General features: G+C 47.3%; 1 protein-coding gene across 4 annotated transcripts in view; it reads right to left on the reverse strand.

Moving 5' to 3' along the window:
• Positions 1-13,131, reverse strand: part of MOB3C (MOB kinase activator 3C) — a 38,794-nt gene that overhangs the window by 4,221 nt on the left and 21,442 nt on the right. For 3 of the 4 annotated variants that reach the window (XM_040610904.1, XM_040610903.1, XM_040610902.1), the window contains one exon: positions 10,406-10,558. The exons of the other annotated variant lie outside the window; for it this stretch is intronic. In XM_040610904.1, coding sequence (XP_040466838.1) covers positions 10,512-10,558 — 47 coding nt within the window. In that variant the 3' untranslated portion in view covers positions 10,406-10,511. Of the gene's footprint in view, positions 1-10,405; positions 10,559-13,131 lie in introns of those variants that run through there. 4 annotated transcript variants of the gene reach the window in all.

Raw genomic sequence — 13,131 nt, forward strand, 5'->3', positions numbered from 1 at the left:
TTACCACACTTTATTAAAAACCGCGCTACGTGTGCGATACAGCGGCTCAGGCCTTCGGGGAATGAACGACCCCCTGCACAGGGAACTCCCACGTCCTCCGGAGCGGGCCCCGAGCCCCGACGGTGCCGGCCGGCGGGCTGCAGGCATCTTACCGACCCCCAGCTGTCCCCAGCCACCGGCACCACCCCACAGCCGGGGCTGTCGCCGCTCAGGTGCTTCTTCCTCCGCAAGCCCCGCGCCTGACAGGAGTCCCGGCAAGCCCCGGTGACAAGCCCCGCGCTCGCAGCCGGGGGAGCCCTGCGGCTCTTGCAGGCACGGAGCGCTGCCCCTCAGGGCTGCCCTCCCGCAGCTCCCCTCAAGAGGCCGGGCAGCCGAGCCTCGCCGCCTCGCCGCCGCGCCCCCCCGCCCTCACCTCCATGGCGGCCGCCGGCATCCCTCGGCGGGGGCGGCACCGCGCCGCCGGCCGCCCGCCCCCGCGCTCCGGTGTGCGGAGGGGCGGGGCCGCCCCGCCCCTTGAGCGCGCCCGCGCCTGGCGCGCATGCGGTGAGCCCGCCCCCGGGTCGCGGCGCACAGGGCGCGCAGGCGCAGTGTGGGTGGGCGGGGCGCGCACAGGCGCGGGGCGGCTGCGAGGGGTCTCCCCCGAGGCGGCGGGGAAGCAGGCGTTAGGGGGGCGGCTGGGCCCGGGCACTGCTCCCCCAGCTAGGCTGGCAGTTTAGTCTTCTTCCCAGAAGAGGGATATGCACCTGGCCGTGTCCCCGGTAGCGGCAGCAGGACACAGGGCCCCTCAGGGTGGGAGGGCTGTGTGGGGACCCTCTTGTGGTGGCCTGAGGTGGAGCGGCAGGTGGCTGCCATCTTGTACTGCAGCCCCCATCCCTCTGCAGGGTTGCCAAGAAGCGCTTGTGGAAGAATGATACTAATTGACAAACAAAATGCAGCACATGCAGTTCAGATAATACCTCAGCAGTCAAGACCCTAATGAGTTAAAAAATCCAGTAAGACTTTTAACACCTGCACCGAGTACTGTCTCTCACAAAACGTAGAGCACAGGAGGGGTGATGAGGATAACTTTTGAGAAGCCTTTTTATTCAGGATAATTCTTTTTGTCTCAGCTTTACGAGTTGATCCTGCACTGTCTGTAATACCAGCAGTCTAGTAGATCCGTTGGAAGATCATTTCCTTGCCTGCTTTCTCTGCTGCCTGCACTCCCTGCAAGTGTTTTGCATGAGCCAGTGATTTTTCACAGGTTTCCATTTGGCCTCGGGAGCAACTTAGTGCTGATGTACCTCAGCAGCTGCTCAGGTGACAAGGGGAAAGTGTCCCCTGCCTTTGTCCCTCAGAGCAGGGTGCTAATGGCAGTGGGGTTTGGCGACTTTCAGTAAGCCGGGTGCGCCTTCAAGCAGGCCAGACTAAGAGCAGAAAGAAAAAAATAGTAACAACCAAGAAGCTGGGTATAAGCCTATGGAGGCACAGCATGAAAACCCTACCGTGGGATGAAACACCTAAAGGACTCCGAGAAGGCAGTGCTGTACACCTGACCTGCTGCTTCTCCTCCATGGTGAATCTGTATCCCAGCCTTGCTTGCTCCTACCCACTTTGGGATAAATCACAGTCCTTCTACATTAGGATGCATTTTCTCATTTTTCCCACGGTGTCTTGAATAATTTAGGTAGCAGCCTTATTTCCTGCAGCTACTTCCTTACCTCTGCAGAACAGCTGCCCCTTTTTTATCTGGCAGTGAAAGATAAGTCGCCTTCTTTGTGGCCACTACAGCTACAGATGAGGGGCAGCAGTGTAAGAGCAGTGGGGCAAAGACAAATACGCTACTTACATATTTTTTAAAATCCTTTAAAATTATTACTACCAAACAAGGCTTTAAATTTTGCCAGTTTTAATTGGTTGTATTGCCTGTAAATATATTTGACTGGAAAAAAAATCAGGTTTTCTTCTCAGCAGAGGCACAAGGCACACACTCTCCCCAAGAGCTGCAAGAGACAAATTCACTAATAGCAGAAATCTTACTTTGGAGATTGCAGATGAGTCCTTTCTTTTAGTTTTACAAAAAGCAGCTCTGACCTAATTCTTGGGTGTTAAAAAGGCTCGGGAAGAGACAGTTATCAGTGCTATTTTGCATTGTAAGGCTGAGCAGGAAGGTGAATTCATTTGCAGAGAAGTATCCCTGCAAAGAAATAGTTGTTTTCCATATCAACTCAGATTGACATTTGATAAGGTTATTCTCAGCCTCGGTGACGTTTCGGTTCTCCACTTATTTTAGTAGGCTAAATGAAAAGATGTAAACTTGGTAAATTTGGAGTTTGTACCAAAAAAAAATTAATACGGTAAATTGAAATCAAGTCCAACAAGAACTCCTGTGAGCTACTACTCCCTACCTCATTTGTGATATAGTATCTTCTCCATAAGGATTTCAAACATCACTGGAGATACTAGCTTTGCTAGGAAGTGGGACATGTTCATGCCTAGAGACTGCAAGCTTTGCTGCACTCTGTGTGTGTGCGCAGCTTGCACTGTATGGCTACAGATACCAGATAGACAATGGGAAACTTTGAAGTGGAATCTGAATATGTCTGGAAAAATCAAAGCAAATTGCAAGTTATCAAGTTAGCAGGACTTTTAGCAGTCTCATTATATAGATGTTCTAACTCATTTTATTTTGCATTTGTGAGGATTCGGGCATTTGCACACACTGTTACCACATCTCAACTGGGAGATGGTAACTGCCACATGGTAAAGCGCCTGTAGGACTGTGGATGGCAAAGAGATATATAGTTCTTCCCACCCCCCGAGCACCAGAAACCATCTCCAAGTTTCCATGGAGGAAGAACAACCTCTTTTAGTTATACTGGCCCAAAACTTTCAACTCTTCTGCCACATACAGGGTCAATAACTTGTTGATAACAGTGTTTTTCACCCAAAGCTGTTTAATTCTGCCAGTGTTGGCTATTGTTAAAATGGCTCAAGAGAAACACCAAAGTCAGTTTAGTTAGTGAATTACAGCTTTAACCCATGAGCATTCCAGGACTGTATGGTTTCAGTCTGGACATGCAGCTTGGTACCCACAATACTAAAAGCTACAGTCTCAGCAAATATAAAGCAAGTTAAGACATATGCTACCTGCTTTTGCTGTCTTCTCTGCCAAGGGGGCAGGAAGATGCATCACAGTTTGAGAGCTACCAATTCCTCACCTGGGTTCAAAGGAAACAGCCCAGAAGCAGAGCAGTGCCTGAGACAGCTGAAGCCTGCAGGTCCCAGTATAGGATGAGGTTACTGAACATCAATGGTATCTTTGTGGTATCCTCTCCCAGGATGAAAGTGTGCCTTGTTCTTTCAGCCAGGCTGGCATGGAAGAGCATGTTCCTATAAACAGCAGAAGTATTGAAGCCTGCTTTCCTAGGGATGCACTTATGTGTGCATGTTAGTGCAGCACTCTGATGTCTAACAAGGTGCAAGCCCAGGTAAAGTTTCTCCACAGCGAAGCCATTCACAGCAGCTCTTCCCCATGTGAATGGTGGCCTATCCAGATGGAGGATTCTTCTGTTTCCCTCTTCCCTCAGGGAGAGCTTTAGTAGTCTTTGCTCTCCCCTAGCTGCCCACCTATTTCCACACCACATTGAAATTTTTTATCCTTGAAGGTTCAGGTCTTAGGTCTGAACATCTGTCCCACTTGAACGGAAGTAAGAGGTGGTCTGCAAGAATAGCTTAGATCCATGCAAGCGCATTTCAGACTCTCAACATCTAGGACTGTATCAAGTTCAAGGGAGATCATCTTAAATTTTTGTAGCATGTTTTCAAATTGAATTCATTATGGTTTTTAATTCCCATCCGTTGCTTTTTGTTACACCTTTCTCCCATAGGTTAAAAGGCTCTTACACAACACAGCATCTTCTGCCTGTGAAAGTAGGCATCCACTCTCAAAGCAAGATGTATGTACCTGAATCCTTGTTTTTCTGTCCCTTTTGTGGCTTGCAAGATAACCCAGCTGCACAACCCGCATAGCCAGAGGACAAAGCTTAAGTTTCAGTATAGCCTGTTACAAAGCATGAGAAAAAAGAAAAAATATTTTTATTTTCATTTGTTGTTTTTAATAGATAAGCATGGCATTTCTAGGAAATGGTTATGCTAATATTTCAGGGTGAAGTCCCATGAAAAGTGAAGAAGGAACCACCTCCTCAAACAGTATAACTGGTTTATTAACCACAGTAAAGAGAGTAGTTCTTCCACACGACTTTTCCTTTCATTTTTTAATAGCTTTTCAAGTACCTGTCCGCTTTTTACCCATGCAGCACACAGCAGAGAAGATAAGGAGCCATCTATGCTGGCTGTTAGGCAAATAAGAAGTAATTACCAGAGCTAGTTTTGATTTAGCAGCATTACAATTGGATCACAGTACTTTGGCCTATGTTTTACTACTAAAATGATTTCGAGCCTCGACTAGAATTATTCCTCTCTTATCTCTCCACAGCCAAGCACCTAAATCTATATTTAAGCACCTGCAATCTAGTCTGATTTTCAGGACACAGAGCATGTACTGTTCCTGTGCTGTTCAAGGAATTTGTACAGGCTCAGTTTCTCTGAAAATTATACTTCTCATTTAGGTGATTAAACCCAGAGACAGGCTTATGCAATCACATGTGCCAAGATCAAGCTTCTGTGTCATTCTTTTGTTGTGAATGTCCCTTCTCCACCCCTCAAAAAATAAAAGAGAAAGTGCTGTTTTTTTCAGGAAACCTTATGATTCATGTGTAGTGTTATGGGTAGCGTGAGATATCTCTACCCCTAGAGACCATGTTTCAGTGTCACATCTGGCACAGTGGTTCACAGCAGGGGACATGGAAAAGTTCTCAAAATGGACATTGAAAATGCCCATACGGATGTGAATGCCAGGGTGAAACCTGCTTGTTCTGGAGCCAGGCCCATGAGGAGCACTCACACCCTCACACAGTGCCACCCAGCTGCCCACCGGGACAGAGATTCTGAAGTGACTCTGTTGAATGAAAGCCCAAGTAACACGTGACCTGGAAAATGTGTAGTCCGCTGGAGACCAACAAACCAAACCTACTAGAAACAAGCAGAAAAATGCTTGTGTCCACTGTACAAGCTGATCATCAGAGGCTTTTACTGCATCCCCCATCTACCCAAAACAGCTGTTCAGCAGCAGTGACTCTACCAGCCTAGATTGCTTTCCATCCTCAACAGTTCCTCGCTTTTCTGCCAGAGTCAGCAGGACCCATTACAGATGCTTCCAGTCCATTTCCTATGGTGTCCTGCTTAGAAGAGCAAGGGGAAATGCAGACTGCGTGCTATCCCAAATGCTAAGCCCCTGGACAGCCACTGGAGGCACATGGGGCTGTGTCCAACTAGTCTGACTTGTATTACAACTTGGTATTGATTATTTAGCTTGTGTCTGTGCCATCATTGTCAATGTGACATGGACAAGAGGGGTGAGATCTGGTGATGTTACATGTGGTGTTTTGATGATCTATTCTTATTAAAATGAACAGGGCTAAGATGTCTCATGCCCTTGGGTTCCTCAGGCTATTACCCAGATGAGTAACAGCCTCTTTGCTAAAGTTCTGTATGTCGCAGTTTCATCCTGTGATACTCCACATGCTACATCTATCTGTGCTGTCTAGAGGTTTAGACAGTATTTGTACATGGACAAAACAAAAGTCTTGGGGCCAAAGTTGAGCAAAACTCTCAGAAAGTTCATTTGACAGGCAAGGGTTGATATCCTCATCCTACCCAACTGGGTTTGAGATGTGAGAGGTGTTGCTGTACAAGTGATTTCCACCAGAGAGGGAGGCTTCTCAGTCTTCTGTTACATGCTTATGCAGAAGAGGCTTTTTTAATCCTCCTATTGTTATGCACTGGCTACAAGATAGTATAATATTAGAATGTTTGTGAGTTTGAATGACTTTGGAAGTCATAGTATAAAAAGGGTGTCTTGGGAAGGAAACTGTTGTAACTGCTAGAAACAGAAGTGGGAAGATGATTTTCCTTCTAAGTGGCGACATTTTCAAATGCAGCATCCCAGTTTCATTTCACTGCATTCCTGTTCTGCTTAGGTATTTATTTTTGCATCAGAGAGCAGTAATATAGAGCAGATTGCAAAGTCAAGCAAGAAGGACTTAGACAAGATGCTGGGGCTCCTGCTTCCAGCACAGAGAAGACATTAGCTGTGTTCCTAACAAGGCCAGTTATGGGTTAGAGAAGCAATCCAAGGACTGAAAGAAAACAAATCCTCAGAAATGAGCACAGTCACCAAAACAGCAGAACATTTTGCCACAGTATTAGAAATAAAGGCCTTCCATAACATTACCTCCACCTATATGTAGCTATAAAAACCAGCACATCCACTCAGCTAGTTTAGGCTGGGACCGAGACCTTGTGTACATCTCAACCCTTATTCCTCCCAGTGCACGTAAGTGTGGTGAATACTTGCACTACTGGAAGACTGCAAGATGAGTAAGACCCAAGGGAGGGAGACCATGAGTGTGGTGCTGGTCCTGGCCTCCAGCCCGGGACACCTACAGCAAGTTGCCTCGAGACCGCCAGCTCTTACCTATGCTCACCTGACAGCCACATGAATGGATGGCAAAATGCTTACCTCACTCTGTCATCAGGGCATAGCCCAAAGCAATTGATAACTTGCCCAGTGGATATAAAATATTGAATGACAAAGAAGACATCTGTTCCAGAGTGGCAAACCCCAGGTGGTACAGCTTCTTTAAAGTTAATAATAAAATAGCTGCTGGAGGATTACGCAAATGATGGTGAAGCTTCTCCTTCTAACACAGGCTGAAGAATCATACAAGTTGATGAATCCTGAAAATATGGATCCGCTTCCTGCCCTTCATGATTATTGTTCTCAGCAGGAGGATGTACAATGCATACCACCACTTGCTGGGTATGGAGTAGGTACCCCAGCAGCCAGCACATGGACCCAGCTGTTCTGCAAGAGAAGCCCTACAGGCCAGGGTTCCTGCAAAGTCCCAAACTTCTTTCAAGTTTTCCACCAAAACACATGATTTGGGAGAACAAGTGCCAGATACTTTTAAGAAGCAGCAGTCACGGAACTGTTGTATTCACTTAGGATCCAATGGCTATAATCTCAACACTGCTATCCCAGTTATCCGTGTTGCTGCCAAGGAACCTGTGGCTGACCCCAGTGGTGACCCAGCCTGGATGGGGGAAAGCTTGGGTGAGCTCAGACATTGAAAAAGGTTGAAGACCCTGGGGCTTTCTGGCCAGCATTGAGCAACTACACAGGTAGTGAGTCCTGCCCTATGGGTGTCAGTAGCAGATGTCATCACCTGGTATTTCAAAGCATCAGAGTAAGGTGCCTTACCGGAGCTGAATGGATTTTTTTGCACTGAGACCTTCAAGGAATTTGTGGGCAGACCATGCTTTTGTTTCCCCCACAGCCACCTCTCCAGAAAGAGACCCTGTCATGTAAAAGCCCGCATTTGCTGTTGCTGTTTTCTACATCCATGCAGACACGCAGTAGTCGCACACACACTGCTGGCATTTCAGCTCTGACTCAGGGTCTCTTTTCAGCAGGGAGCTGAATGCCACACTCCTGATTAGAGGTTTTCTCGACACTTATGAGTCATTTGTCCTTCCCTGACCTTCGTGAGGGAATCTGGCTGACTGGGCTGCATTAGCAAAGCCATCAGCCTCTAGAAAGTAAAAGCTGCACCCATTCAAGGAAAAAACTCTTGCTTCTAGTTGTGAAACTCTCTGCTAGAATCAGCATTTAAGCCTACCACCATTAAAGTAATCAAGGAGTGGATCTGGTACTATTAACCCATCTCACCCCTTTCTGATCCCAAGTGGATTCATGGTCATCGCCCAATACGAACAGATTTGTAACCCTTGGACACAACAGCATCACCTTGGCTCAGTTTTCTCTCCTCCCAAGTCTTCTCTTAGATTTTACAAGCTTTCACCAAGAGACGAGGAATATCTCAGACCAGATCATGTCATGGTTATTGGTGAGCATTCAGCCAGGACTGTCCAGCCTTAGCATGGGCAGGCTTAAACCCAGGAGCCGCCACTCAGACCAGCGAACCCCAACCACCACCTCGCAGCCCAGCCCAGCCCTACTGGGCTGCCAATGGGGCTGCTGCCAGGGCAGGTCAGCCTTGACCCCTGCCTATGCCCAGCCAAGGGCAGTACGCTTCACTGGCCAAGCCCAAACCCTCTCCATATCCCATCCTTGTGGCACTGGGATAGGAGACATTATGCTCCACAAAGCCCTTTTTTCATCCATCCAAGGCTATTCCTAAATTCTTCAATGTCTGCAGACATTGCATAGCACAGTGTCTCTCCCATGCCAGCCTCTATCTGATGTGGTGACTGGCACCACAGCCTTTTATTTGGTCTCAAAGGACATGGTGGCTGCAGAGAAGAAAAATAAAATCCTGGCAATAGCACATCTCCCCTTCATCAGGAGAACCCAGGGGTTTTGCGAAGAGGCAAATGAGTCCCAGGCACCTGGCAGCCATCTGAGCAGATGAGTCATTTGGGGAACTTGGGTTAACAAGAGCTACATGCATATGTAATGCATCTCAGGGTTTCTGCCTGCTTTCAGATTGTGCAGGGATGTTTGTGGAAGCTCTGAGGATGCTGAAGACTCATAGGCACCCTTGAGCCTCCTGAAGGGAGAAGTTTGACTTTTTCATTGTTTGCCGACAACACCAAGCTGTGTGACTCACTACTGTGCATCACCAGGAAAATGCCTTCAGGTGAGATGCTGGTGAAAAGTCTGCAAGGGGAGGATGAAGAGCAGCAACATTAGCCTGTGTAAAGCTGCTTTCTGAGATACAAGCTGAGGTCTCAACATGGTATTGATATCCATCAGTGCTGCAACCCTTGGGAAATCTTACTCTTCAAGTTATCCTGGGTTCTTTTTTAGGATGCTTGTCTTACTACAGGTGAATCAGGGGAGAATGAAATACACCAGCGTTATTAATGTTTCTTTAATTAGTAACAGAACAAAAATGTTGGGACTTTTACTAATTATTTTACACAGAAAATATTGGAATGATGTATCAGGTGGTTTTGTGTCTATTTTGCTCTGTTTTATTTCCATGTAAAAATATACATCTGGTACACAAGATTAAAAAAAAATAGATTTTCACAACAAAATAAGCACTTTGAGCACTAAAAAAATCACTTGTGCACTTTAATGTTGGCCTGAATATTTACATTTTCTAGCCACATCCCCTCCCTACCCCAAAAATGTGCAAGCCCCAGATTATAAATATCAGCTGTGTCTGGTATACAAAACTTTCCCAGAAGAAGGTCAGGAAACACAAGCATAACAATGCTGTGGCTCAGACAATTTGATTTTAACTCCCTAAAACCAGTAAAAAACAAAAAAAGACTTCAACTTTTGCCAAAAGAAAAATGGCACAGGGAACACAATACAAGTTATCAGGCATTGCAAGCAGAAAGGGAAGAGATTTTGAGATGTGATACCTTTCAGGAGAATAATGGCACAGACCAGGTAGCAATAGTATGCTTTCAAAAGGTCAAAAAGGTTTATGAAGGACTGATCTTGCCTTTGTGGAAGAACAGCATAAATTAGATGTCTCTTAAAGCCCTTCTCCACCTAATTTACTCTTTACTATGCTGTAGGGTTGGATAATGGGAAAACAGTTTCTACAGACAGCATCTGCTGACCTTGAACCAAGGCAACATGTCAGGAAATGCTGACATGTTGGTAATGTTGTTTTCTGGCAACAGTTTCTTTCCACCACTTTCTGAGTCCTTCTCTGGTAGACTGTGCTGATCACACTGAAAAGTGGGCTAGTTCACCTCCACTGTCCTGGGGCCACCTTGCCGTTAGTCCAGCCAGTGTTGGATGCATCTTAGAACATCATGAAGTCCCATCTGCCAAGTGTGAAAAATCCCTTGCAGGGAAAAATGGTCCCTTTGGTAAAGCATGAGCTAGGGCAGAAGGAAAGACATTCATAGCTCATGGTTAAAAACAGTACATCAGCAACTAACCACATGATCAACTGTCACCAGCTTCGCAGAGTTGATCTCGGATGTTATCACAAACCCACTGCGTGTAAGAAAGGTAACAGGCACCATTTGGTAGCCAAGGTCACACCTGCTCACAGGGCAGGAATCACTACTAAAACATTTGGAGATCAGTGTAGCTGAGATCAAAACAAGAGGAAAGGTAGCTGCAGGGATGATATCAAACATGGGATTGAGTCTTAGAAACCAGAGTGTGCAAAAGTCAACCAGACTTGCCTAGTTCTCCAGTAAGTCAGTGACTTTCTAAGGAGCCATACAACAGAGACTGGGATCTATGAAAAAATCTGTCCAGAGATGCTTGGCAAGCTCAGGATTCAGCCCTGGCCTGAAGAGGCTCTTCTGCAGTGTTTGTAGTTCATGTCGAAATGCCCAGAGCGAGCCCTTGGGAAGAGGCCTCCCACCACAGGGTGTCTTGTCCCATCAGATTCCAAATAAGCCAGCTGAGTTCACCTGCCAAAATGCTTCAGTGGCAAATTCGTTCTGTCATTTCTTTCTGCATTGAAGGGGGAGAGAAAAGAAAGAAACAGTAAGTGCGAAAGACAGGCTTTAGCAGCGTCACTTGTCAGGCAGTTTGGTAGGTGTCCAAAAACAACCTGAGGAAGCAACTGTGGGAGCCTTGGAGAGCATTTCTGTATTTCCCATGCCAGCCCTCCTGGGAACTGCTCTGCCTCAGCAGCTCCTTCCTGGCATCCTCCTCAGTCTCTGTGGCACAAGGTTATTGTGGCCAAGCCCTAGCTTTGAGCGCAGTCCAACAAAGAGCATTGGCTGAGATGTTGAAAGATGCAGGTCCTGCTCCTGACTCAGCCACTGAGCAGCCAGACAAGGTGGTGCAGCACTCAGAGCCTCTGTTTGCAGCTGCTTAGGGATTCGGGATGTGGAGCTGCTCCCAGCTCTTACTCCAAGAGTCGAGAGCCTCCTCCGGGAGGAAGACTTGTGGTTTTGGCAAGGGATCCCATGGTCACACTGCAATGCAAATGAGTGCTAATAACAGAGGGCCACAGGAAACCTGTGAGACTGAGCTCTGTTTAGGTTCACAGACTGTTTTCTTTAGCCAGGATGGCATCATGCCAGCTGCATTAGGAAGGTGCCCAGCTTTCAGCTGGTGGAAGATGGTATCTGTCCTTGCCTTAAGGAGCTCAACTAATAGCTTGCAAATCATGTACATTGCTGCAGCGAGGAGTCTGTGATTCTGTCTGCCTCATCAAGTTCACGGCTTCTGAATCTGTGTGTGCACACAGACCCCTCACACACCCCAGAGAAAGGTTTGCACATTAAAATGTACTCCCAAAGCAGATTTCAAGTAGGAGTGGTCTGCAGAGAAGGAAGGATGCAACTCTGAAAAAAGGAGAACTAGGATAGTAGGATGACCCTTGAGTAACCCTATAAAAGGCCCTTTAGTAATACAACCAAGGGAGACAGAAGCTGCGATGTCAGCTCTTCAGTGCTGAAAGCTTTGTTTTTAAAATCCATTGGGGGAGAGTGGCAAAGAGATGGCTTCTCTGTAGGGGTAACATGGAAAATCACTCAAGCACAGAACCCTGCCATCAAATGAAAAGCCGATGCTCTGCCACAAAATCACGTTGCAAACAGGAAGTGTTTGCAAACACCTCAGAACGAGAAGGAAGAAGGGGTGAGAAGACTGTAACCATCCCATTGCAACAGCATGCAGCCTACCGAACTAGTGCAGCACCATGCACAAAAGCAGCCTTGAACGGGATGGGTTGGGGCAGCCAGTGGACCACCAAGCCATCTGTGCGTTCCTCAGGCTGGCCCCAAATGTCCAAAGCATTCATCACACTCTGGAAATCCCCACAGTTCTGCCTTGGTATGTAACCAGCTGGACCGCTGCCAGTGCTGCTGCCCAGCACCGTGACCTGCCCTTGTCAGGGAAGCAAGTGCGCGGCTTCTCTCTGCCGTATTTCTTGATCTGTTAAGAGAGTGAATCACGTCCTTCCTGTTCTGCCTGTACAAAGGATCCATCTCACTCTCGGCTCCCAAGATTTGCTGCTAAGAAATCACATCCCCAAAGAATCTTGACAAAAAGGAAACTGAGGCAGCAAAGGGAGATTCAGCCAGAGGCAGGCTTAGAAATTGGGAACTCACTCATCCCACAGTCCTTGTGAGTTTTCTAAGCTTTTGGGCCTAATGGGACATTTTATGGCTGGGGAGGTGCTGGGTTTTTTCTTTCTTTATATCTGAAAACTGGGGCTCCTCACTAGAAAGCCCACATCTGGAAAGTTCCAACCTTAATACAGCACTCAGAGACCTGCTGTCCTGCTCCAGATATGCTCCCTCCAGCTGCTTGGGGCTTTCCATAATCACGTGCAGGGAACAGGCACCTCTGCAGGCAGGAGTCTCCTCCCTCATGGGATTCATGGGGGCTAACTCTGGCCATCTAAATGCAAGGTTAGGACAGCTTTCTGGGCTCATGAGACAGTCAAGAGAGACTGAACCTCTCAAGGACAGTTCATCTCATCCCTACTGAGAGATTACCACCTTTCCAAAAAAGGTGCAGCAGAGGCTGGATGTTACTATTTGTGCATCTTCACAACTGCTGCTGAAGCAAAGCCAGAACAGCATGACTGCCAGGCTCCCCACATGCTCCACAGCACAATTCATCGGAGCCACACCAGGTTCCCAGGGGCTCATTGGAAAGCCCTTTGGATGTCCATGGAAAAACATCCCATTTTATTGCTTTCCCTGCCTGCAGCAGAGAGAAATGCTGGTGGAAGCTAGTGGATCAATCCTAACCCATACAGACTTTGGGACTGATGGCAGGGTCAAGCTACAGCCTTCCTGGGTTAACAGCATGGCCAGCAGGACCATTTTCAGTTTTAGAAAGTTGTTTATAAGCTGCTGCAACTTGTTCCTCCCTCAGCTCAGCACTGCATCCCGGACACGGCTGTCCTCTGGTTGCAGGATGCTCTCATACACACCTACAGCAATTCATTGCCTGAGAGAAGGAGGTCTCCTGTGTGGTTGGGTCTGCTTGGGGCTTGGATGCCAGGCAATGGGCACACCAAGAAATGAGACACAGGTAGACCAGAGTAAACGTGTCTCATTTCC

The sequence above is a fragment of the Falco naumanni genome, chromosome 11, assembly GCF_017639655.2.
Source record: "Falco naumanni isolate bFalNau1 chromosome 11, bFalNau1.pat, whole genome shotgun sequence".
NCBI classification, from domain to species: Eukaryota; Metazoa; Chordata; class Aves; order Falconiformes; family Falconidae; genus Falco; species Falco naumanni.